Source organism: Salmo salar, chromosome 01, assembly GCF_965601325.2.
Source record: "Salmo salar chromosome 01, fSalSal1, whole genome shotgun sequence".
Taxonomy (NCBI): domain Eukaryota; kingdom Metazoa; phylum Chordata; class Actinopteri; order Salmoniformes; family Salmonidae; genus Salmo; species Salmo salar.
Window position 1 is genome coordinate 89,812,724 of NC_138291.1, and position 27,953 is coordinate 89,840,676.

The 27,953-nt window shown below is 44.5% G+C and overlaps 1 protein-coding gene across 5 annotated transcripts in view; it reads left to right on the forward strand.

Annotated features, from left to right (window-relative positions):
- Window positions 1–886: 886 nt before the first annotated feature.
- Window positions 887–27,953, forward strand: part of LOC106609422 (trinucleotide repeat-containing gene 6B protein) — a 52,555-nt gene continuing 25,488 nt past the window's right edge. For 2 of the 5 annotated variants that reach the window (XM_014208241.3, XM_014208257.3), the window contains exons 1-5: window positions 887–1,248; window positions 11,976–12,063; window positions 13,325–13,346; window positions 17,789–18,148; window positions 19,812–22,793. In XM_014208241.3, coding sequence (XP_014063716.3) covers window positions 12,007–12,063; window positions 13,325–13,346; window positions 17,789–18,148; window positions 19,812–22,793 — 3,421 coding nt within the window. In that variant the 5' untranslated portion in view covers window positions 887–1,248; window positions 11,976–12,006. The remainder of the gene's footprint in view (window positions 1,249–11,975; window positions 12,064–13,324; window positions 13,347–17,788; window positions 18,149–19,811; window positions 22,794–27,953) is intronic. The other 3 variants (XM_014208267.3, XM_014208286.3, XM_014208277.3) reach the window with 2 other exon arrangements.

Here is a 27,953-nt window from a genome sequence, read left to right on the forward strand (position 1 = left end):
AAATCAAAGCCTTTACTTTTCCCAGAAATATAGACTGTTAGCTTTCATTTAACAAATACTTTATTATGCTCCTATGAACTTCACATGTTGGTCCTAATGGGGCGTTTTACAAGGGGGCGCATCTAGACGTTTAGAATACCAAATCCATGATCTTAAAACTTTTGTTGCATTTTTATGGCCGAAATGTTTAAATATGACGTCATTCGTGTCCACTGTCCATACTTCAACCCATATGAAAAATTATTAAAATAGGTATTTTATTTGACTGTACGTTTTTTTTACTATAGGGTATTCTTGCCTAATGGTAGTGAAAGAAACTAACTCCACCGTTGTTTAATTGAAGGACAAAAATCGGCCTCACCACAAGCCCATATACTCCCGTCAGAGAGAGAGCTTGCTGCTGCCGAGACCATAGAAGCAAAGATTTTTATAACTAACCCAAGATAGACGAGAGCCTGTCGTTTCCAATGGGAGCAAATTAATCATAGTGGGCAGAACATGCAAGGAGGTGGCAGAGCCAAGCACGGGCTAGCGAGATCCGCGCTATAACATATATTTGCATATTTGAGTTAGGGTACGCCTACTCAGTGAAGTACGCGTGTGCAATAGGCCAATTCGCCTTTGCACTCCTTCTAAAGAACGCAATTTTTTAAAACTTTGGCAAAGGGTAAAATCTACAAAACTTAGTCCAATCTGTTCGTAACAGATTGTAGTTTTGGAAACAGAAATCTGTATTGAGATAAAATATTTAATCGATGAGGAAATGTGCAGAATGTCGGCCCAAATCCATTTCGCTCCATCTTCTCCCACTGCCGGCCACTGGGCTTCCTCTCATCATCAAATTTGGTAGTGATTGGAAACGCCAACCGAATGCTTCACATTTGTACATCCGGTGAAATTTCTGGCTCATTTTCTATATGTGCTAGAACTCTTGTGGGCGAGACATTCGATTCATACAGAGCAGCAAAATGGCCGACCGTCAACCAACTGACTTTCCAGAGCTTTAAAAACGAATTATTCTGCACATTAGTTAGGTTTACGTTATCATAGTATTTACAAATCAAGAGCACCAACGAGTATATTTCTTTGTTAGCCACATACTTCATTATTCGTTGAGGTTGTTTTTCCATGTTTCATCAACTAGGATTTCGCACTGAAGCACTTTAGCCACAGCAGATGAAAGGGGAAATAATATTTGCTTCTTTAGCTAGCTAACACGCCAGCTATATTTCATATGTGATTCCTGAGGTGAGTATCATTTAGTTAATGTCTAAAGTTCGTTAGCTGCATGCATATTCCATAGTTGTAACGCAGAAATGTTCTGTCGACAAAGGTGTTAAAATATAACCAACGTTAGCTAGTTTGCTATGCAACCGAATGGATGTCGTTGCGCGAGTGAGCATCTAGAGAAGTTATCTTGCCTTTGGATAGATTTACTTAATTCGCGAGCGGAATCAAAGCAATGTAGCTAGTTAACTCCGGAGTCTGGGTCGTAATCTTGCAGTGAATTATGCTGGTATACTTGCATTTTCAAAAATGAAGACGGTGATGTTGTCTTGGTAGTTAGCTCAGCTTAGCAGTTAGCCGTTACAAGATGTCTAGCTAGCTGGTCGATATAGCTAGTTAAATAGCTACGTCTTATTTTATTTACTTTGCTTGGTCGGTGCAAGACCCCGCGTGCACTAAAATATGAATATTGGTTCATTTTCCATTAGCAAGCTAAGCTAACGTTAACTAGCTAACTACCAGTATTATGCGGATAGCTAACTAGCTACTCGGTTTCTTGATCTGAGCCCGTTGTCCGTGTCATGTGTCAATTTTTAGCCCGCCATACCTTCATAACGATAGCCAACAACCATCGACATGCAGCATTTTTGTTGCCAGCCACGGTTGCTGAATGGCCAACACCAGGGCTCAGCATTAGCAAGCTGCGATTTTCGATAAGTTAGGTAGCTATATTGTTGCACCTTCATACTTGCATAGTTAGCTAGCTATGTTTATTCCCAGGCACGAAATGTTGACATATGTACATGCGTGAAGGATAGCTGTTGCAGCTAACTAGTTACATAAGCCTGCCTCTGACCAGAGCCTCCGAAATCATGACAACTGTGGCCCGTGGCTTTAGCTATGTCACTGAGAAAGAAGGGCCACAAACAGCTGCACACTCTCATTATCAGTTTCGTTTTCCGTTACAGGTCATTTGCAAAGCATTGTCCATTATGTCCACTTAACTCTTATCAATCGTGTGGTGTCATGTCTATTTGTGATGTGCAAACACTGTTTTTGGTTGTAATGCTTGGTTATGGATTCCTTTAGCTACATAACAACCTTATTTAGCATGTCTGGCCTTTAATAAGAAATAGTACCTGAATTCTAATAGGTGTGTCAATACAGCCAGACCCCTTACAACCCCTTACAATCAGATCCCTTACAATGCTGTCACCAGGGCTATGGTATAGGCCAGGGTTTCCTGGGTGCATGTTTAGTTTAGTTTTTTTGCCCTAGCACTACACAGCTGATTCAAATAACCAACTCATCATCAAGCTTTGATTATTTGGATCAGCTGTGTAGTCCTAGGGCAAAACCTAAAAGGTGCACCCAAGGGGGGCCCCAAGACCGTGTTTGGGAAACCGTGGTATAAGCTAGCAAACATTAAGACACAAGTTTTAAAATCTAAATTATGTATTGTTGAAATGGCATGGGCAACTGAGAAACACATTGGTACAATTTAAGGCCAAGTGGCCAACTATAATGCAGGCACTAGGGATGTGGGTGTTAGCATGCTGGTATGGGTGTGAGCATGCAGGTACTAGGGATGGGGGTGTTAACATGCTGGGGTAGGGGTGTGAGCATGCAGGTACAAGGGATGGGAGTGTGAACATGCTGGGGTAGGGTGTGAGCAGGCACTAGGGATGGGGTAGGGGTGTGAGCATGCAGGCACTAGGGATGAGGGTGTGAACATGCAGGTACTAGGGATGGGGGTGTTAACATGCTGGGATAGGGGTGTGAGCATGCAGGTACTAGGGATGGGAGTGTGAACATGCTGGGGTAGGGTGTGAGCAGGCACTAGGGATGGGGTAGGGGTGTGAGCATGCAGGCACTAGGGATGAGGGTGTGAACATGCAGGTACTAGGGATGGGGGTGTTAACATGCTGGGGTAGGGGTGTGAGCATGCAGGTACTAGGGATGGGGGTGTTAACATGCTGGGGTAGGGTGTGAGCAGGCACTAGGGATGGGGTAGGGGTGTGAGCATGCAGGCACTAGGGATGAGGGTGTGAACATGCTGGTATGGGTGTGAGCATGCAGGCACTATGGCTGGGGGTGTGAGCATGCTGGGCTGGGGGTGTGAGCATGCTGGGCTGGGGGTGTGAGCATGCTGGGCTGGGGGTGTGAGCATGCTGGGCTGGGGGTGTGAGCATGCTGGGCTGGGGGTGTGAGCATGCTGGGCTGGGGGTGTGAGCATGCTGGGCTGGGGTAAGGGTGTGAGCATGCTGGGCTGGGGTAAGGGTGTGAGCATGCTGGGCTGGGGTAAGGGTGTGAGCATGCTGGGCTGGGGTAAGGTTGTGAGCATGCAGGCACTAGGGATGGGGGTGTGGACATGCTGGTATGGGTGTGGGCACTCGGGGTGTGAACTAGAGGTCGATCGATTATGATTTTTCAACACCGATACCGATTATTGGAGGACAAAAAAGCTGATACCGATTAATCAGCCGATTTTATAAATAAATAATAAAACATTTCAAAAATACATTTAAAAAATATAAAATAAAACATTTTATTTATTTAATTTTTTTATTAATTTAACTTTTTTGGGTAATAATGACAATTACAACAATACTGAATGAACACTTATTTTAACTTAATATAGTACATCAATAAAATCAATTTAGCCTCAAATAAATAATGAAACATGTTCACTTTGGTTTAAATAATGCAAAAACCAAGTGTTGGAGAAGAAAATAAAAGTGCGATATGTGCCATGTAAAAAAGATAACATTTAAGTTCCTTGCTCAGAACATGAGAACATATGAAAGCTGGTTGTTCCTTATTAACATGAGTCTTCAATATTCCCAGGTAAGAAGTTTTAGGTTGTAGTTATTATAGGACTATTTCTCTCTCTACGATTTGTATTTCATATACCTTTGACTATTGGATGTTCTTATAGGCACTTTAGTATTGCCAGTGTAACAGTATAGCTTCCGTCCCTCTCCTCACTCCTACCTGGGCTCGAACCAGGAACACATCGACAACAGCCACCCTCGAAGCAGCGTTACCCATGCAGAGCAAGGGGAACAACTACTCCAAGTCTCAGAGCGAGCGAGTGACGTTTGAAACGCTGTTAGCGCGCACCCCGCTAACTAGCTAGCCATTTCACATCGGTTACACCAGCCTAATCTTGGGAGTTGATAGGCTTGAAGTCATAAACGCTTGCGTCCCACCTAGTCAACAGCCAGTGGAATCGAGTGGCGCGAAATACAAATACCTCAAAAATGCTATAACTTCAATTTCTCAAACATATGACTATTTTACACCATTTTAAAGACAAGACTCTCGTTAATCTAACCACATTGTCCGATTTCAAAAAGGCTTTACAGCGAAAGCAAAACATTAGATTGTCAGGAGAGTACCCTGCCAAAAATAATCACACAGCCATTTTCAAAGCAAGCATATATGTCACAAAAACCAAAACCACAGCTAAATGCAGCACTAACCTTTGATGATCTTCATCAGATGACACTCCTAGGACATTATGTTATACATGCATGTTTTGTTCAATTAAGTTCATATTTGTATCAAAAACCAGCTTTTTACATTAGCATTGTGATGTTCAGAACTAGCATACCCACCGCAAACTTCTGGTGAATTTACTAAATTACTCACGATTAACGTTCACAGAATACATAACAATTATTTTAAGAATTATAGATACAGAACTCCTTTATGCAATCGTGGTGTCAGATTTTAAAATAGCTTTTCGGCGAAAGCGCATTTTGCAATATTCTGAGTAGATAGCCTGGCCATCACGGCTAGCTAATTTGACACCCACCAAGTTTGGCCCTCACCAAACTCAGATTTACTATAAGAAATGCTTACGAGCCTGCTGCTGCCTACCATCGCTCAGTCAGACTGCTCTATCAAATCATAGACTTAATTATAACATAATAAACACACAGAAACACGAGCCTTGGGTCATTAATATGTTAGAATCCGGAAACTATCATCTCGAAAACAAAACGTTATTCCTGTTACATTGCACAACCTTCAGTGTTATGTCATAATTACATAAAATTCTGACAAATTACCCAAAGTGTTGCATATACCCTGACTGTGTGCAATGAACGCAAAATGACACAATTTCGCCTGGTTAATATTGCCTGCTAACCTGGATTTCATTTAGCTAAATATGCAGGTTTAAAAATATATACTTTTGTGTATTGATTTTAACCTCTATGGGCTAGGTGGGACTCTAGCGTCCCCCCCGTGGTGCACTCCATCAACAGCAGGTGCATTTCAAGAGCGGCAAATTTGAATCCAAATAAATGTAAAAATTCTAATTTTTCAAACATACAACTATTTTACACCCTTTGAAAGATAAACATCTCCTTAATCTAACCACGTTTTACGATTTCAAAAAGGTTTTACGGCGAAAGCATAAATTTAGAGTATGTTAGGACAGTACATTTACAAGAGTTGTGTGTAATGTTTTGTCAATTCAAAGACAGGGTCACCAAAACCATAAAACCAGCTAAAATGATGCACTAACCTTTTACAATCTCCATCAGATGACACTCCTAGGACATTATGTTAGACAATGCATGCATTTTTAGTTCTATCAAGTTCATATTTATATCCAAAAACAGCGTTTTACTATGGCATTGATGTTGAGGAAATCGTTTCCCTCCAATAACAGGCAGTCAAGTCAACGCCACAAATTAAATAATTAAAATTAGAAAACATTGGTAAAATATTATATTGTCATTTAAAGAATTATAGATTTACATCTCTTGAACGCAATCAACTTGCCAGATTTAAAAATAACCTTACTGGGAAATCACACTTTGCAATAATCTGAGCACTGCGCCCAGAAAAATACGCGTTGCGATACAGACTAGACGTCATGTTGGGGAGATCTAAAATCGAAAATACTATGTAAATAATCCATTACCTTTGATTCTCTTCATCAGATGTCACTTCCAGGTATCACAGGTCCATACCGAATGTAGTTTTGTTCAAAAAAGCTCATCATTTATGTCCAAAAATCTCCGTCTTGTTAGCACATGATCTAAGCCAGCCGGACTTCTCGTCATGAACGAGGGGAAAAAATATATTTACGTTCGTTCAAACATGTCAAACGTTGTATAGCATAAATCATTAGGGCCTTTTTGAACCAAAACATGAATAATATTCAAGGTGGACGAATGCATACTCTTTTATAACGTATTGGAACGAGGGTACCCAACATGAACTCGCGCGCCAGGTGTCTAATGGGCCATCATCGTTCCATGGCTCTTGTTCGGTCAGATCTCCCTCCAGAAGACTCAAAACACTTTGTAAAGGCTGGTGACATCTAGTGGAAGCAATAGGAAGTGCCAAAATATTCCTCAGCCCCTGTGTTTTTCAATGGGATAGGTTTAAAGGTAATACAACACATCAGGTATCCACTTCCTGTCAGAAAATGTCTCAGGGTTTTGCCTGCCAAATGAGTTCTGTTATACTCACAGACACCATTCAAACAGTTTTAGAAACTTTAGAGTGTTTTCTATCCATATATAATAAGTATATGCATATTCTAGTTACTGGGTAGGATAAGTAACCAGATTAAATCGGGTACATTTTTTTTATCCAGCCGTGCAAATACTGCCCCCTAGCCCTAACAGGTTAAGAAAGGCATTGATGTTTATTGTTAGGTACAGTCGTGCAACGATTGTGCTTTTTTCGCAAATGTGCTTTTGTTAAATCATCCCCGTTTTGGCGAAGTCGGCTGTCTTTGTTAGGAAGAAATAGTCTTCACAGTTTGCAACGAGCCAGGCGGCCCAAACTGCTGCACTTCTCTGTTTGCAAGAGAAGTGACACATTTTCCCTAGTTAAAAGAAATTCGTGTTAGCAGGCAATATTAACTAAATATGCAGGTTTAAAAATATATACTTGTGTATTGATTTTAAGAAAGGCATTGATGTTTATGGTTGGAGCAACGTGTACCTAAGCGATTATATGCAACACAGGACAGGCTAGATAAACTAGTAATATCATCAACCATGTGTAGTTAACTAGTGATTATGATTGATTGATTGTTTTTTATAAGATAAGTTTAATGCTAGCTAGCAACTTACCTTGGCTTCTTACTGCATTCGCGTAACCTCGTGGAGTGCAATGTAAAGCAGGTGGTTAGAGCGTTGGACTAGTTAACCATAAGGTTGCAAGATTGAATCCCTGAGCTGACAAGGTAAAAATCTGTCTTTCTGCCCCTGAACAAGGCAGTTAACCCACCGTTCCTAGGCCGTCATTGAAAATAAGAATGTGTTCTTAACCTGTTAGGGCTAGGGGGCAGTATTGACACGGCTGGATAAAAAACGTACCCGATTTAATCTGGTTACTACTCCTGCCCAGTAACTAGAATATGCATATAATTATTGGCTTTGGATAGAAAACACTCCAAAGTTTCTAAAACTGTTTGAATGGTGTCTGAGTATAACAGAACTCAAATGGCAGGTCAAAACCTGAGCGATTCCTTTACAGGAGGTGGCCTGTCTGACCATTTTTTTGTCTTTCTTTGACATCTCTTTCCAAAACTTAGGATCTCTGCGGTAACGTGACACTTCCCACGGCTCCAATAGGCTCTCAGAGCCAGGGAAAAACCTGAATGTCGTCATTCCAGCCCCAGGCTGAAACACATTATCGCCTTTCTCAAGTGGCCGATCAAGGGACAGTGGGCTTAGGCGCGTGCACTGGCCGCCCCCGTCTTTCTGTTTTTTCCTCTGTTTACCGAAAAGGAGATTCCCGGTCGGAATATTATCGCTTTTTTACGAGATAAATTGCATAAAAATTGATTTTAAACAGCGGTTGACATGCTTCGAAGTACGGTAATGGAATATTTAGAATTTTTTTGTCACGAATTGCGCCATGCTCGTAACCCTAATTTACCATTTCGGATAGTGTCTGGAACGCACAAACAAAACGCCGCTATTTGGATATAACGATGGATTATTTGGGACCAAACCAACATTTGTTATTGAAGTAGAAGTCCTGGGAGTGCATTCTGACGAAGACAACAAAGGTAATAACATTTTTGTTATAGTAAATCTGATTTTGGTGAAGGCTAAACTTGCCGGGTGTCTAAATAGCTAGCCCGTGATGGCTGGGCTATGTACTTAGCTTTTTGGTGAAAGCACATTTTGCAATATTCTATTTTAAAATCGGACATATCGAGTGCATAGAGGAGTTCTGTATCTATAATTCTTAAAATAATTGTTATGCTTTTTGTGAACGTTTATCGTGAGTAATTTAGTAAATTGTTAGTAAATTCCCCGGAAGTTTGCGGGGGGGTATGCTAGTTCTGAACGTCACATGCTAATGTAAAAAGCTGTTTTTTGATATAAATATGAACTTGATTGAACAAAACATGCATGTATTGTATAACATAATGTCCTAGGGTTGTCATCTGATGAAGATCATCAAAGGTTAGTGCTGCATTTAGCTGTCTTCTGGGTTTTTGTGACATTATATGCTAGCTTGAAAAATGGGTGTCTGATTATTTCTGGCTGGGTACTCTGCTGACATAATCTAATGTTTTGCTTTCGTTGTAAAGCCTTTTTGAAATCGGACAGTGTGGTTAGATTAACGAGAGTCTTGTCTTTAAATAGCTGTAAAATAGTCTTATGTTTGAGAAATTGAAGTAATAGGATTTAAGGTATTTGAAAATCGCGCCACTGGATTACACTGGCTGTTGCGTAGGTGGGACGAATTCGTCCCGCCTAGCCCAGTTTAACTGACTTGCCTAGTTAAATAAAGGTCGAAATATACACTGCTCAAAAAAATAAAGGGAACACTTAAACAACACAATGTAACTCCAAGTCAATCACACTTCTGTGAAATTAAACTGTCCACTTAGGAAGCAACACTGATTGACAATACATTTCACATGCTGTTGTGCAAATGGAATAGACAACAGGTGGAAATGATAGGCAATTAGCAAGACACCCCCAATAAAGGAGTGGTTCTGCAGGTGGGGACCACAGACCACTTCTCAGTTCCTATGCTTCCTGGCTGATGTTTGGTCACTTTTGAATGCTGGCGGTGCGTTCACTCTAGTGGTAGCATGAGACTGAGTCTACAACCCACACAAGTGGCTCAGGTAGTGCAGCTCATCCAGGATGGGACATCAATGCGATCTGTGGCAAGGTTTGCTGTGTCTGTCAGCGTAGTGTCCAGAGCATGGAGGCGCTACCAGGAGACAGGCCAGTACATCAGGAGACGTGGAGGAGGCCGTAGGAGGGCAACAACCCAGCAGCAGGACCGCTACCTCCGCCTTTGTGCAAGGAGGAGCAGGAGGAGCACTGCCAGAGCCCTGCAAAATGACCTCCAGCAGGCCACAAATGTGCATGTGTCTGCTCAAACGGTCAGAAAGACTCCATGAGGGTGGTATGAGGGCCCGACGTCCACAGGTGGGGGTTGTGCTTACAGCCCAACACCGTGCAGGACGTTTGGCATTTGCCAGAGAACACCAAGATGGGCAAATTCGCCACTGGCGCCCTGTGCTCTTCACAGATGAAAGCAGGTTCACACTGAGCACGTGACAGATGTGACAGAGTCTGGAGACGCCGTGGAGAACATTCTGCTGCCTGCAACATCCTCCAGCATGACCGGTTTGGTGGTGGGTCAGTCATGGTGTGGGGTGGCATTTCTTTGGGGTGCCGCACAGCCCTCCGTGTGCTCGCCAGAGGTAGCCTGACTGCCATTAGGTACCGAGATGAGATCCTCAGACCCCTTGTGAGACCATATGCTGGTGCGGTTGGCCCTGGGTTCCTCCTAATGCAAGACAATACTAGACCTCATGTGGCTGGAGTGTGTCAGCAGTTCCTGCAAGACGAAGGCATTGATGCTATGGACTGGCCCGCCCGTTCCCCAGACCTGAATCCAATTGAGCACATCTGGGACATCATGTCTCGCTCCATCCACCAACGCCACGTTGCACCACAGACTGTCCAGGAGTTGGCGGATGCTTTAGTCCAGGTCTGGGAGGAGATCCCTCAGGAGACCATCCGCCACCTCATCAGGAGCATGCCCAGGCGTTGTAGGGAGGTCATACAGGCACGTGGAGGCCACACACACTACTGAGCCTCATTTTGACTTGTTTTAAGGACATTACATCAAAGTTGGATCAGCCTGTAGTGTGGTTTTCCACTTTAATTTTGAGTGTGACTCCAAATCCAGACCTCCATGGGTTGATAAATTGGATTTCCATTGATTATTTTTGTGTGATTTTTGTTGTCAGCACATTCAACTATGTAAAGAAAAAAGTATTTAATAAGATTATTTCTTTCATTCAGATCTAGGATGTGTTGTTTAAGTGTTCCCTTTATTTTTTTGAGCAGTATATATATTTTTTAAATCGGCGCCCAAAAATACCGATTTCCGATTGTTATGAAAACTTGAAATCGGCCCTAATTAATCGGCCATTCCGATTAATCGGTCGACCTCTAGTAGGTGTGTGAGCATGCTGGGGTGGGGGTGTGAACATGCAGGCGCTATGGGTGGGGGTGTGAACATGCAGGCGCTATGGGATTGGGGGTGTGAACATGCAGGCGCTATGGGATTGGGGGTGTGAACATGCAGGCGCTATGGGATTGGGGGTGTCAACATGCAGGCGCTATGGGATTGGGGGTGTCAACATGCAGGCGCTATGGGATTGGGGGTGTCAACATGCAGGCGCTATGGGATTGGGGGTGTCAACATGCAGGCGCTATGGGATTGGGGGTGTGAACATGCAGGCGCTATGGGATTGGGGGTGTGAACGTGCAGGCGCTATGGGATTGGGGGTGTGAACGTGCAGGCGCTATGGGATTGGGGGTGTGAACGTGCAGGCGCGGGGGGGGGTGCATGCGGCGCATGGGTGGGGGTGTGCAGCAGGCGCGGGAGGGGGGGCTGCAGGCGCTATGGGATTGGGGGTGTGAACATGCAGGCGCTATGGGATTGGGGGTGTGAACATGCAGGCGCTATGGGATTGGGGGTGTGAACATGCAGGCGCTATGGGATTGGGGGTGTGAACATGCAGGCGCTGGGAGGGGGTGGCGCAGGCGCTTGGGGGGGGTGTGAACATGCAGGCGCTATGGGATTGGGGGTGTGAACATGCAGGCGCTATGGGATTGGGGGTGTGCAGCAGGCGCGGGAGGGGGGTGCGCAGGCGCTATGGGATTGGGGGTGTGAACATGCAGGCGCTATGGGATTGGGGGTGTGAACATGCAGGCGCTATGGGATTGGGGGTGTGAACATGCAGGCGCTATGGGATTGGGGGTGTGAACATGCAGGCGCTATGGGATTGGGGGTGTGAACATGCAGGCGCTATGGGATTGGGGGTGTAGTCATTGTTTGTCTGTAAATTGTTCGTATGTAGAAGTTTGTATCTGGAGTAAAAAAATATATAAAGATGCACATTTTATTTTAAAAAATAAGAGCAAGTGTGACCCTGCCTTTTCAACAGGAGTGAGCCTTTAGCCTTTGAAGCTTATGACAAGACCTGAAAACTCCTTCCTTATTACATTGGCTAACAAGGCTTTGAGGGGAGGATAAGCCTGGAATTTCCTGCAGGTTTATTATGTGGATAGTTACTGTATGAACAATACAGCACGTGTCCAGTAATCTTCTGAGACCTAGGTCATGAATCATTTAGCAATTGTGGCGGCACAAGGAACACTGATTGTTCTTAGGACTGTTGCACTAGTTTGTGGTTAGCAATGTGTTTTTCTTCTCTCCCCCAGAAAGGAGTATCAGGAAAGGGAACAGTAGTTCATGGAAGACAAAAAAAGGAAGAAAGAAGACAAAAGGAAAAGGGAAGCCTCTCAGAAGGTAAAGATGTTTCCATGCCAACAGCCATCTTTGCACTGAATGATGCTTAAATCAAGGTGGAGAACAAAAATTGCAAGTTTAAATTGTTGCAGTCTTACCATTTTTCTTAGAACTGAAGTTTGCACATAAGTGCTCTGACCCAGATTATAGGCTACATGATCTCACCTAGTTGTGATGGCCTGGCCAGCTGGGGCACATTCAGTTTTTAAAAGTTGTATGCAATACACACAAGTCTCAACAAATTACATTTAATGACTAGGTCTTGTTATGCCTGGCACTCTGTCCAGACCACAGTACTCTTTTAACGAGTCAATGCCACACATTTGACTGGTTTTCATCGGCCACCTGTGTAGGGATGGGCATTTTTAAATTATTTAAGTTTGATTAATATCATAATTTTTTCAGTTATCTGTACTTTGGAAATCCATGTGTTTTAAAGAGATTTATCATTTTTACTGAATGGAGACTTGCTTACGTGACTCGAGAGGGCCACTGGGCTGCACGGAGAGGGGGGGGGGGGGCAGCCAAACCGACTCGCGATAGTTAGACCAACTTCTTGCTGCCATAGGTTATCTATCGTACCATCTGGTAGTGCCTGTCTTGACATCCTCAAATCGTTGTAAAGAAGCTAGCTAGCTACATTAACCAGCTGTTAGCCAGCTAGCAAGCTACAGTAGCAAGGCTATTTGAGGCTCTTTTGCTGCACTCCCCGTCCTATGTCTTCAATAACTCCATTCATATGAAACAGCCTACCTGTTGGTGGATCATTGTAGTCAACTCCTTCTCATTTAGCGAACTTTATTCCATAAATGTAATTCCGTTTTGCATTGATTAGAAATCTCCCTCTTCACTTGCTACACATGAAGCCTCTGACTGTAGCGCCGTTTTGATTGACCGACAGTAACAACAAGCTACACGTGTGAAGGCTACAGGGTGACTTTTTTTTTTTTACGGGGCACACTCATAAAACTCATAACATTTTAAATGTAACGCTTTATCCTTATTGGCTATGTAGCAATATCATTTTATTGAATTTTAGGCAAAGCCTTTAAAATAAATTATACTCTCCCAAGTAATCTAATCCTAACGTCCGTTCAGATATTTGAGTACTCAAATAACCGTGCCCATCCCTACCCCTGTGTCGTTCAAACAATGCTGTTTATGATTAATGAATCAGTAAGAATATGCACATTCATGTTTTCTTGCCGTTTATTGTAATATTTCCATATTTGGCAACTGATGTATGTTTGTCTTGTTTCAGGTTGCAGAGCAAAAAAACAAAGGTGAGCAGTATCTTTGTATCCTCTGCTAGATTCACCTGGTTGCTATGTTCACAAGGTCCCACCTGTTTCTGTCAGCTTATGCCTGTCTTGTCATTCTCAACGCTAGCAATTTTTGTGTTTGAGTCTTATTCCTTCAGTTTGTTTATAAGTTCTCCTTGACAGATGCACGTAACATAAATGGTAACATCTGTCGACAAAGTTTTGGATAGTACTACTGAGAAAATTTGTTCCAGTATGCAGATTTTTCATTACTGGTTGTTTGGACGAATCACTATTTCGCAGGTGCTCGCTTCTTTCGGATTTTGTAAGGGGAGGGTACATTGGCCCGAAACTGGCTGAGTTTCCGTTTAGAGGGGTGGAGACCTTGCTAGTCTCTTCAGTACATTTTCTAACATGTACGTCTCTCCCCAGAACTTCATCAAGCATCTGACACAGTTATGAAAGATTTTAGTTCTGGGTGTCCTAGATTGTTTGTTTATGCTGTTGGTTTTGTGTGTTGTAACTGCAGTGACACACTATCCAGTAGATAAACAACAGTTTCTTTCCCTCTTCTGTCATTCTCACAAGTAGTTGAATATTGGAATACATTTGGAAAGTATTGGCATGTACCAGTCAAAAGTTTGGACACACCTACTCATTCCAGGGTATTTCTTAATTTTTTACTGTTTTCTACATTGTAAAATAGTATTGAAGACATCAAAAAGTATGAAATAACACAGGGAATCATGTAGTAACCTAAAAGTGTTAAACAAATCCAAATATATTTTAGATTCTTTAAAGTAACCACCCCTTGCCTTTATGACTGCTTTGCACACTCTTGGCATTCTCTCAACCAGCTTTGAGGTAGTCACCTGGAATGCATTTCAATTGACAGGTGGGCCTTGTTAAAAGTTTATTTGTGGAATTTCTTTCCTCAATGCGCTTGAGCCAATCAGTTGTGTTGTGACAAGGTAGGGGTGGTATACAGAAGATATCCCTATTTGGTAAAAGACCCAAGTCCATATTATGGCAAGAACAGCTCAAATAAGCAAAGAGAAACGCCAGTCCATCATTTCTTTAAGATATGAAGGCCAGTCAATCCGGAAAATGTCAAGATCTTTGAATGTTTCTTCAAGTGCAGTCGCAAAAACCAGGTGCTATGATGAAACTGGCTCTCATGAGGACCGCCACAGGAAAGGAAGACCCAGAGTTACCTCTGCTGCAGAGGGTAAGTTCATTAGAGTTAACTGCACCTCAGATTGCAGCCTAAATAAATGTTTCACAGAGTTCAAGTAACAGACACATCTCAACATCAACTGTTCAGAGGAGACTGTGAATCAGGCCTTCATGGTCGAGTTGCTGCAAAGAAACCACTACTAAAGGACACCAATAATAAGAAGAGACTTGCTTGGGCCAAGAAACACGAGTAATGGACATTAGACTGGTGGAAAACTGTCCTTTGGTCTGGTGAGTCCAAATTAGAGATTTTTGGTTCTAACCGCCTACTCTGTGTCCTTGTGAGACGCAGAGTAGGTGAACGGATGATCTCTGCATGTGTGGTTCCCACCGTGAAGCATGGAAGAGGTGTGGGGGTGCTTTGCTGGTGACACTGTCTGTGTTTTATTTAGAATTCAAGGCACACTTAACCAGCATGGCGACCACAGCATTCTACAACGATACACCATCCCATCTGCTTTGCGCTTAGTGGGACTAGCATTTGTTTTTCAACTGGACAATGACCAAAAACACACCTCCAGGCTGTGTAAGGGCTATTTGACCAAGGAGAGTGATGGAGTGCTGCATCAGATGACCTGGCCTCCACAATCACCTGACCTCAACCCAATTGAGATGGTTTGGGATGAGTTGGACCGCAGACTGAAGGAAAAGCAGCCAACAAGTGCTCAGTATATGTGGGAACTCCTTCAAGATTGTTGGAAAGGCAATCCAGTTGAAGCTGATTGAGAGAATTGTGCAAAGGGTGGCTACTTTGAAGAATCTGAAATATAAAATATTTTTTTATTTGTTTAACACTTTTTGTTGTTACTACATTCCATGTGTTATTTCATAGTTTTGATATCGTCACCATTATTCTACAATGTAGAAATTTGTCAAAATCAAGAAATCCTTGAATGAGTAGGTGTGTCCAAACCTTTGACAGGTGCTGAATTTGAAAAATTCTCAACTGCAGACAAGTGTTTTTTCTATTACAAATGTTGAAATACTGCATGCATTTGAACCCAGGTCTGTATGGCCTGGGTTCAAATGCATAATACCGGCACTGAACACAATGGCCTCTTGCTGTTATTTGAAGTTTAGCAATGCTAACAAGTACTTGTAAAATCCTATAGAGAATATTAGCTAAATGCTAAAGAGCACATTGCTAACATTTTATACAGTCTCTGATAAACCGGACAGACATCGCATAAAGTTATACAAGTAATAAAAAAACATGCTACACATTATTTGAAATATGCATTTATTTCAACCCCGGTCTGGCCTGTTTAGTTGCATTCAACAAAAATATGTCTTATGCATTTAAGCCAACCCCTCAGAGGTGCGGGGGGCTGCCTTTGTTGTTGTTGGTGGGTGGTTGTTGGTTGTTGGTGGGTGGTTGTTGGTTGTGGTTGGTGGTGGTTGGTGGTTGTTGGTTGTGGTTGGTTGGTTGTTGGTGGGTGGTTGGTTGTTGGTGGGTGGTTGGTTGTTGGTGGGTGGTTGGTTGTTGGTGGGTGGTTGTTGGTGGGTGGTTGTTGGTGGGTGGTTGTTGGTTGTGGTTGGTTGTGGTTGGTGGTTGTTGGTTGTGGTTGGTGGTGGTTGGTGGTTGTTGGTGGGTGGTTGTTGGTGGGTGGGTTGTTGGTGGGTGGGTTGTGGTTGTTGGTTGGTGGTTGTTGGTTGGTGGTTGTTGGTGGGTGGTTGGTGGTGGTTGGTGGGTGGTTGTTGGTTGTGGTTGGTGGTGGTTGGTTGGTTGTTGGTGGGTGGTTGTTGGTTGTGGTTGGTGGTGGTTGTTGGTTGGGGGTGGTTGTTGGTTGGGGGTGGTTGTTGGTTGGGGGTGGTGGGTGGTTGTTGGTTGTGGTTGGTTGGGGGTGGTTGTTGGTGGGTGGTTGTTGGTTGTGGGTTGGTTGGTTGGGGGTTGTTGGTTGGTTGTTGGTTGTTGGTTGGTTGTGGTTGTTGGTTGGTTGGGGGTTGTTGGTTGGTTGTTGGTTGTGGTTGGTTGTGGTTGTTGGTTGGTTGGGGGTTGTTGGTTGGTTGGGGGTTGTTGGTTGGTTGGGGGTTGTTGGTTGGTTGGGGGTTGTTGGTTGGTTGGGGGTTGTTGGTTGGTTGTTGGTTGTGGTTGGTTGTGGTTGTTGGTTGGTTGGGGGTGGTTGTTGGTGGGTGGTTGTTGGTTGTGGTTGTTGGTTGGTTGGGGGTTGTTGGTTGGTTGTTGGTTGTGGTTGGTGTGGGTTGGTTGGGGGGTTGGTTGGTTGGGGTTGTTGGTTGTGGGTTGGTTGGTGGGGTTGTTGGTTGGTTGGGGGTTGTTGGTTGGTTGGGGGTTGTTGGTTGGTTGGGGGTTGTTGGTTGGTTGTTGGGGTTGGGGTTGGGGGTTGGTTGGTTGGGGGTTGTTGGTTGGTTGTTGGTTGTGGTTGGTTGTGGTTGTTGGTTGGTTGGGGGTTGTTGGTTGGTTGGGGGTTGTTGGTTGGTTGTTGGTTGTGGTTGGTTGTGATTGTTGGTGGTGGTTGTTAACTGCCTTCGAGGTCAGAACAGCAGAATTGTTTTTAATCTCGCGGATTCAAACAAACAACCTTTTCATTACTGTCCCAACAGTCTAACCACTAGGCTACCCGCTGCCCTTATTTCAAATGAAGATGATGGCTACATGCAATGCTTTACACTGAGTGTACAAAACATTAAGAACCCCTTCCTAATATTGAGTTGCACCCCTTTTGCCCTCAGAACAGACTCAATTTGTCAGGGCATGAACTCTACAAGGTGTCACGTGTTCCACAGGGATGCTGGCCCATGTTGACTCCAATGCTTTCCTCAAGTTGGCTGGATCTCCTTTTGGGTGGTAAACCATTCTTGATGCACACATTGTTGTGCATGAAAAACCCAGCAGTGTTGCTGTTGACACAAACCGTTGCTCCTGACACCTACTACCATACCTAGTTCAAAGGCACTTAAATCTTTTGTCTTGCCCATTCACCCTCTGAATGACACACATACACGTCTCAATTGTCTCAAGGCTTAAAAATCGTTCTTTAACCTGTCTCCTCCCCTTCATCTACACTGATTTTGAAGTGGATTTAACAAGTGACATCAATAAGGGATCATAGCTTTGACCTGGATTCGCCTGGTCAGTCTGTCATGGAAAGAGCAGGTGTTTTGTACACTGTTTATTATCCGTTAGGACATTTCCTTCGATTTTCATATCACTTTCTTTCCTCTATGCACCTTAATGACTTCTATACATCTTCTCCTTTGCCATGCAGTGTCAGAATTGACCAAGCCCTCGTCCACCCAGTCTCCTGCCGCCCCCAGCTCTGCTTCCCCCAGCCCTGGACCCACCCCCTCGGCATCCCCCTCCCCTGCCACCGCGGCTGCAGGCGTCGCCCCCCCCCAGGGTGGGAACAATGCGAAGCGGCCGGCGGTGGCCAACGGACAGCCCCCCGCAGCAGGCACCCAGGCCTCCCAGCGCTACATGCCCCGCGAAGTGCCCCCGCGATTCCGCTGCCAGCAAGACCACAAAGTGCTACTGAAGAGGGGCCAGCCGCCGCTGTCCTCCATGCTACTGGGGGGAGGCACCGGCGGAGGGGGAGACTGCCCCAATGCAACCATGGCTGCTGCCTCAGGTGGGTGTCTGGAACGAGTCCCGACATGGAGCATCATGCAAGTTTAGGCTCTGTTCAAATACTTTAAAAGTGAATCCTATACCTTCCTATTTCATTCTTGGTATAATGTTTTGGTCTAAAAATGTTTTTTTCCTGTGTCCAGACTTAACTCTTCAGCGTCTCATCCCGTCAGCGGGATCAAAATCCAGCGAAAAATCATATCGCCAATTAGCATAAAAAAAATTAATAATTTTTTTGTTTTGTTTTATAGATACACCTCTCCTGAATCGACCCACGTCGTCCGATTTCAAAAAGGTTTTACAGGAAAAGCAAATCATTAGATTATGTTAGATGAGTCCATCGTAAAAAGCAGCAACATAGCCATTTTCCGACCAACCACTTGCATCACAAATAACCAAAAAACAGCTAAATGCAGCACTAACCTTTTACAAACTTCATCAGATGACACACCTAGGACATCATGTTACACAATGCATGCATTCTTTTGTTCAATAAAGGTCAAATTTATATATAAAAACAGCATTTTACATCGGCGTCTGACGTTGACTAACTATTTTCCCCTCAAATGCGTCCCGGGAAACAGTGCTACAATTCCCTAAATTACTATTCGAAAACGATTTTTTAAATTTATATTGTCAATCTAACATTTATAGATGAATATTTCTTGAACACCTGTCATACCAGATTTTAAATTAACTTTACTGGGTAATCACACTTTGCGATAAAAGGAGATGCGATACTCAGAAAATGAGCTAATATACCGAGCTCGGCGCCATCTTGGAACAATCGCATGTCACATCTCATCTTGTATAATATTGTCAATAATCGCCTACCTTTAGTTGTCTTCATCAGAAAGCACTTCCAGGAATCCCAGGTCCACAACAGATGTATTTTCGGTCGAAAAAGTCCATCCTTCATTTCCATTAGCCTGCTGTTGGTAGCGCGTCCTAGGGCTGTCTCCAAATTCTCCGACGTGCACAGGGCTGCAGTTTCGGATAAAATGAGATTTTCCCGCCTTTAGGTTCGTTCAAACATGTCAAACGTTGTAAAACATTAATCTTCAGGGCCTGTAACACCAAGAGAGCCAATAAGATTCGACGGGGACGGTTGTAGAGTGTTTTAAAACGTTTCCAAAGATGGGGGTAGACAGGGCCGCCGGCGTCATAATGGTGATGGCCCATCCCCTGTGACCAATTTCCAATGCGTCTCATTCACTGAGTTTCGACTGTATAAGGCTCAAACCACTGTGAAAAGACTGGCGACATCTAGTGGAAGCAATAGGAAGTGCTCACTGAACCATTGTTAACGGTGTGATTAATAGGGAAAGATGAGAAGTCGAGTCCACAATTCATAATTCCACTTCCTGTTTCAATCGTTCTCGGGGTTTTGACTGCCATATGAGTTCTGTTATACTCACAGACACCATTCAAACAGTTTTAGAAACTTTAGGGTGTTTTCTATCCATATATAATAAGTATATGCATGTCCTAGCTTCTGAGTTTGATTAGTAGGCCGTTGAAAATGGGAACGAATTTTTTTCAAAATGCGCTGTGGCGCCCCCTATCCTAGGGTATCCTCAAGAGGTTTTAAACAATTGGTCAACAGTAGATATTTATTTAACCTTCCATTTTAATAATGTGCCTTTATGTTGTTTCACTTCCAGATTCTAGTCCAGGCTATGTGGGTCCAGCTGCACCCTCACTGCCCCTCACCTCATCCTCATCAATCGCTGCTTCTTCTACTACTTCTTCCAATTATGCAAATTCCACGTGGGGGGTTGGCTCTGGCAGCCTGCCCTCCTCTCAGGGCAGGGAGAAGGTCATCGTGGACGGCTCGGACCTGGAGGAGTGGCCTAGCATTGCCGTTGGCGACGGGAACGGAGCAGGAGGAGGTGAAGCTTCGGGGACAGGAAGTGGTAGTGCTTCGTCGGGTGAGGGAGGTGGTGGAGTGCCGAACAGCAGTGCCTCGTGGAAAGGTGGCGATCCTGGCAGTCCCCCATCACCCACTTCCTCGTTCTCAATGCCCAATGAATGTATGCTGTCCGTCAGTGTGGTATGGGGATCTGCTGCCTCACAGGGTCCTCCAGGGGCATCATTGCCCTCCATTCCCAAAGCTTCCCCTCTGCCAGTGGGCCCTGATGGCTCCCTTGGTGGCAGTGGGGTGATCCCTGGTGCCAACTTCAACCCAAATGCCAACCCTTCCGCCTGGCCTGCCCTGGTGCAGCAGGATGGGGCTGGGGCAGCTTCCTCTGAGGGTGGCCCCCCCCCATCCCTTCTCCAGAGCCTGGCTGGGTCTCTGTCTGCCCCGGGCCTGGGGAACCCACCTCTAGCTGTGAATCAATCCACTCATCAGCACCAACTTCACCAAATGCAATCCAGAGACAGAGAGCACCCTTCGGATGGGGGTTGGGGTGGAGCGGCACTGGAGACCGGAGCAGGACCAAAAAACGAGGGCACAGGGGAGGGAGCCGATACAGACTGTGGGGGAGGAGGCAATGGTGGAGAGAACCTCGCTGCCTCCCAAACCTCATCCTCCTCTTGGGGAGGCCAGCCTTTCCCTGCTGCTAACTCCAAAATGGGTGCCTCAAGAACTGATGGTTGGGAAGGGGGAGCTGCTGAGGGTGGTGGAGGCTCGGGGTGGAAGTACAGCGCTCAGGGGGGTAGTGGAGGGAAATCCTGGGGCGCTGGAAGTGGGGGTAGCACTCAAACCCCCGGGGTATCTCAGGGAGGGGGTGCAGGAGGAGAGCGAGGGTCTTCAGTTGGAGACTGGGGAGGTAATTCAGGTGGGATGGGTGGAGGTGGAAATCTAGGAGGGGAGGCTGGTGGTGTCGGAGGCCGCAGCAGTAGCAGCAGCAGCAGTGGGGGCAGCAACCCCCCTGCCGCCTCTTCCTCTCCGACAACATCCACCACTACGACAAGAGCTTGGGACAATCAGAAGGGGGACGGAGGGGCAGGGGGGGACACAGGGGAGTGGGGGGGAGGCAAGGGCGGTAGAGGAGGTAATTCATCCAGCGGTGGGGGAAACTCCAGAGGCGGCGGCGGCAATCAGCACCACGGGTACGGTCACCACCGGTATTCCCACCCCCCGCCGCCCAACCCTGACGTGGCCTTACAGGCAATGCTCAGCCGCAGTGACCTGGACCCGCGTGTCCTCTCCAACACGGGCTGGGGCCAGACCCAGATCAGACAGAACGTGGCCTGGGACCTAGAACCAGGAAAAGGTGGGTCTGGGTCGTCTGCTTCATCCCAAAACGCTCCAACTCCCATGGGTCCATCTTCTCAATACTCCACTGGCTCTGCTTCAACTACTGATCCAATGGCTCCTACCCCTCTCCCTGGCTCAGCTCCCAACCTGAACTCCAACCCTTCCCTGGGGACCTCTGGTGGCTCCGGGGAGGGCTGGGAGAGTGGTAACAACGGCAGCAGTAGTGGCAGTAACTCCATGCCCAACCAAGGGCCACCGCCCCTAGGCTCCAACATGAGAAACCCTCCTGGCGTCACTCAATCTGGGTCAATGACCACTGGAGCGGGTATGGGAGGAGGCGGTGGCCTTGGACCAGGCCAGGGGAAGCCTACAGGAGGCTGGGGTGGGGTAGGACCAGGGGAGAGTCAAGGAAAAGGATGGGGGAACGAAGGGTCGGAGTGGGGTGGAGGGAGGGAACGCAGTAGAGGTGGTGGAGGAGGGTGGGCAGATAATGGACAACAGGGTAACCAAGGTGGAGGAGTTGGTGGTTGGGGAGGCGGCCAGGAGGAGAAGGGGACAGGAGGAGGCTGGAAGGAGATGGGGCGGGATGGAGGAGGGTGGGGTGGGCAGAGGGACAGGGGTGGGGGGAACTGGGGAGAGCGAGAGCCTAAATCCAGCGGTGGAGGATGGGGAGAGGATAGGAAAGGAGGAGGTGGAGGTAACTCCGGTGGGGGAGACTCAGAAGTTGGTACGTGGGGTAGCTGGGAAGAGGGAGCCCCGAGGAGATCCTGGGGGGCAGGAGGTACGGGTGGGGGGGGCGGAGGAGGGGTGGGGGGGGAAATGGGATGCACCAAACCCCACCAGGGGCGTTGGGGTGGAGGTGGGAAGATGCACCCATCACCGATGCCAAACAGCCAGACGGCTTCTGTGAAAGGCGCCATGGCATCGCAGCAGCAGCAACAACAATCACAGCCCCAGCAGCCCCCACCGCAACAAGCGCTGGAACCGGGAGGAGGAGGAGGGGGCTGGGTGAGACAACCGGGCCCCCAGCACCAGAACCAAAGCAGCTCAGGCTGGACTGCTGGTCCCATCCCCAGTGGCCCTGGGGGAGAAGGGCCAGAGTCCAGCGGATGGGAGGAACCTTCACCGCAATTCATTAGCCGGAAGATGGACATTGACGATGGGACGTCGGCTTGGGGAGACCCCAGCCAGTTTAATAACAAGACTGTCAACCTGTGGGAGAAGAATGGCACTCCTGCTGGTCATCAGTCAGAAATGCAGGGCCAAGGACAAGGACAAGGACCACCGACCCAACAGCAGCAGGGGCCACCAGCTCTACAGCAGCCTGGACCTGGGAGGCAGCCCACTGGGATGGGAGGCAGGGACATCAACCCTGGGCCTGGGAGGCAGCCCACTGGGATGGGAGGCAGGGACATCAACCCTGGGAAAGCTCCAGGGATGGGTAAGAGACTAGCTGTTGGGCTAATGTGCTATACTTGATGATGATTCTGAGCTGTTCGTATTGATGTGTGAATACGAGATGTAGCCTATTACTTATCTTATAGACATGTGGAGTGGAAGGAAGGACTGATGTTAAATCCATAATTGATATACCTTTAAATCTATTTTCCTATAAATTTTTTGGTAACACTTTACCATAAGGTTCCATTTGTATAATTATGTTATTAATGATTATTTAATCATTTGTAAATGCATCAGAAATGGGGATTCAAATTTTGGTCAGTTTTGCTGCTGACTAACGGACCCTCATTAACTGGTTAACCTCTCTTGGGTATGTGGGACGTGACCGTCCCACCTGCGGGACACACTATTCAACAGCCAGTGAAATAGCAGGGTGCCAAATTCAAAACGACAAAAATCTCATAATTCAAATTTCTCAAACATACAAGTATTATATCCCATTTTAAAGATAAGATTCTCATTAATCCAACCACATTGTCCGATTTCAAAAAGGCATACGGCCAAAGCATAGCATTAGATTATGTTAGCACATCACCTTGACAAGAAAAACCACTCAGCCATTTTCCAAGCAAGGAGAGGCGTCACAAAAACCAGAAATACAGCTAAAATTAATCACTAACCTTTGATCTTCATCAGATGGCACTCATAGGACTTCATGTTACACAATACATGTATGTTTGCTCGATAAAGTTCATATTTACATCAAAAACCCCATTTTACATTGGCGCGTGATGTTCAGAAAATGTATTGCCTCCAAAATTTCCTGTGAATGAGCACATCAATTTACAAAAATACTCATCATAAACGTTGATCAACTTTACAACAGTTATTGAAAGAATTATAGATACACTTCTCCTTAATGTAACCGCTGTGTCAGATTTCAAAATAGCTTTACGGCGAAAGCACATTTTTTTTTCAATATTCTGAGTACAAAGCTCAGCCATCAAAGCAAGCTATACAGTTACCCGCCAAGTTCTGGAGTAAAGAAATGTCAAATAGTATTAAATCTTCACTTACCTTTTGATCTTCGTCGGAATGCACTCCCAGGACTCCCACTTCCACAAGAAATGTTTGTTTTGTTCGATAAACTCCATATTTATGTCCAAATACCTCCGTTTTGTTCGCGCGTTCAGTCGAGTTATCCAAATGCGCCATGCTTGTGCATTTTGTTGAGACGAAAAGTCCAAAAGGTTATACTACAGTTTGTAGAAACATGTCAAACAATGTATAGCATCAATCTTTAGGATTTTTTTATCATACATCTTCGATAATATTCCAACCGGACAAATCCTTTGTCTTCAGAAAGGAAAATGAAATCACCTCCCACTGACGGCCACGCGCGTGAATGATCTAATGGCACTCAGCCAGACACCTGGTTGAAATGACTGTCATTCCCTTCCAGGTCACAGTAGAAGCCTGTAACAACGTTTTAAAGACTGTTGACATCTAGTGGAAGCCTTAGGAACTGCAAAATGACCCCTAAGTCACTGTAGTTTGAATAGGGAATCAATTAAACTACAAGCCTCAGATTTTCAACTTCCTGGTTGGATTTTTCTCAGGGTTTTGCCTGCCATACGAGTTCTGTTATACTCAGACATCATTCAAACAGTTTTAGAAACTTCAGAGTGTTTTCTATCCAAATCTACTAATAATATGCATATCCTACCTTCAGAGTCTGAGTAGCAGGCAGTTTAATTTGGGCAGGCCTTTCATCCGGAGGTGACACAGAAACCCATTTGGCTTGTTTTAGACAGATTTCGCCGCGAATCGAACCTCTCCCTTCGCCTTTTCCAGACATTTTTCATTAAGAGCTTAATGGAACGTTCAACAGTAGCAAGCATATCGTCTTACAGACAAAATGCTACAGCCTATGATTGAACATGCAACTCCTGTAATGAAGCTGCTAATAAAAAGTAATTTCCCGCAATTTAGAAACACCGTTCTAAACAGCGTACCTAATGTAAGCTGTTCCATATGTGACATCTGCGTTAGAAATGTAGCAAGATGGGGAATCTGTAACAACAACTAGGATGCGTTGCCAAGATGACAAGGATTGTGCCTTTGACTTCTGGACAATGAAAGAAAGTTGATATGAAAACCAATAGAACAGTTAAGAAATGCTGGTTAATGGCATCAGGAATTCTTTCTAAAATAATTGCCTCCATGTTTCTATGGATGGATTTTTGCAAGGCTACTTTGAAGCAAAGTAAGACATGCCTCATTATTTGAAGTAAAGTAAAAATGTTCAGCTTTCAAATAATAACTGCCTCAAGCTCACATTGCAAAGTGGTGGGTGACGCGCTGGTGTCATGCCTACTGTTGACTATAGCCTTATACTCAAATGGCAAATGAGAGGTGCACTTTAATTGAGAGTTGAGATTGAGAAATAGAAATAGCTCCCTTTTTTAATCGTGGTCGTCAACGTTTTTAACACATGATTGCATTTAGAATTGTTATTAGTTGCGAAATGACTGGGCTTACAAAAGCAGGTTGTACTCCAGTGAGGAGCTGCTCTGGCGCTGTCTGACAGGTGGTAGGCTACGCCGCTCCTCAAACTAGGCTCTGTATGCATGTGATAAATAAGATGCATGATGACTAACGGAAATACACACGTGGCAATTGAATTCCACCAAATTATGCAAATTAACCTATACGATAAGCATGACCGGTCAAATGTATTTTCGGCGGCTTGCCTATTAACGGTTAACTGTTAACATCCCTAATTATAAACCATTTAATAAACGGTCACATAGCATTGGTTAAAATAGTGCAATAACTGGTCAGTGTTTGCCAAATGTTGAGCCAATTATTTACTTCTAGTTATTAACCATTTTATAAATGCACTTATAAGACCTTATTTTCAATAGTTGCACATTTGACCAATACTTATTTTCCCACTTTTGGGTGTGCTGCATTGTTGCTCTGTCCCAGGAACAGAAGAGGTTGGTAATTTACATTTACATTTAAGTCATTTAGCAGACGCTCTTATCCAGAGCGACTTACAAATTGTAATCATGATGTGTCTTGAACCACCTTTGAAACCCTGATCCCTAGCCAAATTTTACATCCAGGATGTTATTCAATCATCATTCCTAACATATTACTGCTTACCAGATTATATTAACACACTTACCACATTTCTGTGATAGTCTCAAATATGGTGAACACCCTGGTGTGAAATGGTACCATTGCTTAGTGAAACAGTGGAGGAGGCATCCTGTCACAACTTTGAATGTTTTGGTCTTCATACCCACCATTCATTGATTGAAAATGTTTAAGGAAGTGTTGAATCTTCTCTTATATTTATTTTTATATATATATATATATCTTTTTTTGCCAAGTTTACTGACACTGGCCGTATTCAACAGGTGTTGAGCGTTCAGAAATTCGTTGGTTATTCTGCTCTCTTGCACATTTGGACGAGAGTGCTCTGAAATCGGAGTAGATAGCCAGAGCGAATTTACCAGCTACATCTATCGACAGTTGTCGCAGTAACATCTTAAACATTCTATTGAAATAGTTATTTGCATATTGGAGTCTCTTGTTTAGCCATCTAGCTAGCTAAACAATGAACCCCATAATCCCAACTCGTGTTTTTTTTAATTTGTTTATTTAACCTATATTTAACTAGGCTAACGTTAGCTTGCTAGCTAACAGAACACTAACTTGAAATGAAAAAGACCCGACGATTTGAAACTTGTAATACCGTAAAATATAGTTAGCTAGACTCTTACCCGTATACATGGATGGACACTTCTCCCTCTCTGTCGCAGATGCCATGGTTGTCCTATTTGCAATCAAACGCCAGAATTTTATCCTTAGGTATCATACTCTTTAATTCCACTGATTTCAAAACTGTCCTCCAGAAAGTGGAGAGCAACACTTATGCAGTTCTACCACGTGATATATTTAAAAAAAGCTGTGTTGGATTAACTACACATGCTGACCAGCTCATATTATAGACAGAGGCGTGCTACATGGCAGACTCATCTCTCAGCATGTCCAGCCCACTCATTATCTCAGCCAACCATGGCTAGATGGAAGGCTGCCAACTTTTTCAATGGCTAAGCCACTCAGCTCGTAATTTTAACAATTTTATTTGTATTCGTAGATGGCTTACAAGTTTGTTATTAAGGCACATGAAAGTTCACATGTTCAGGAAGGAATTCTTGCCAAAAAACGTGTTTTGATAAAAATAAAAGTTTACGTTCAAATGCCGCTCCTGTGAAGTAGTGAAGTGCGCATGCGCTTAGTTTACTGAAACAAGTCACATTTATTAATGCGTTTGGCCTACCAATATTTAACTTCTAAAAATATAGCTTAAATGTGGAAACCTTCTGGCCATTTATTAGTGAGTTGGAAACATAACAGCATATAATCTCAAACATGCAATACATAGTAAGAATAAAAATGTAATTTAATAGGATACATTGGGGTGAGAGATATTGGCAGTGACTCATATGTAGCCTATCATTGATATAGTGCTTAGCCTTACAAATTCAGATAAACAGGGGGTGTCTTTCTCCAATTTACAAGTCAGAATAGAAATTGACAATACAACATTGGGTCTCATGGTCCCCTTCTACAGTTGAAGTCGAAAGTTTACATACACCTTAGCCAAATACATTTAAACTCAGTTTTTCACAATTCCTGACATTTAATCCTAGTAAAAATTCCATGTCTTAGGTCAGTTAGGACCACCACTTTATTTTAAGAATGTGAAATGTCAGAATAATAGTAGAGAATTATTTATTTCAGCTTTTATTTATTTCATCACATTCCCAGTGGGTCAGAAGTTTACGTACACTTAATTAGTATTTGGTAGCATTGCCTTTAAATTGTTTAACTTGGGTCAAATGTTTCGGGTAGCCTTCCACAAGCTTCCCACAATAAGTTGGGTGAATTTTGGCCCATTCCTCCTGACAGAGCTGGTGTAACTGAGTCAGGTTTGTAGGCCTTCTTGCTCGCTCACACTTTTTCAATTCTGCCCACATTTTCTACAGGATTGAGGTCATGGGTTTTTGATGGCGTCTCCAATACCTTGACTTTAGTCCTTAAGCCATTTTGCCACAACTTTGGAAGTATGCTTGGGGTCATTGTCCATTTGGAAGACCCATTTGCGACCAAGCTTTAACTTCCT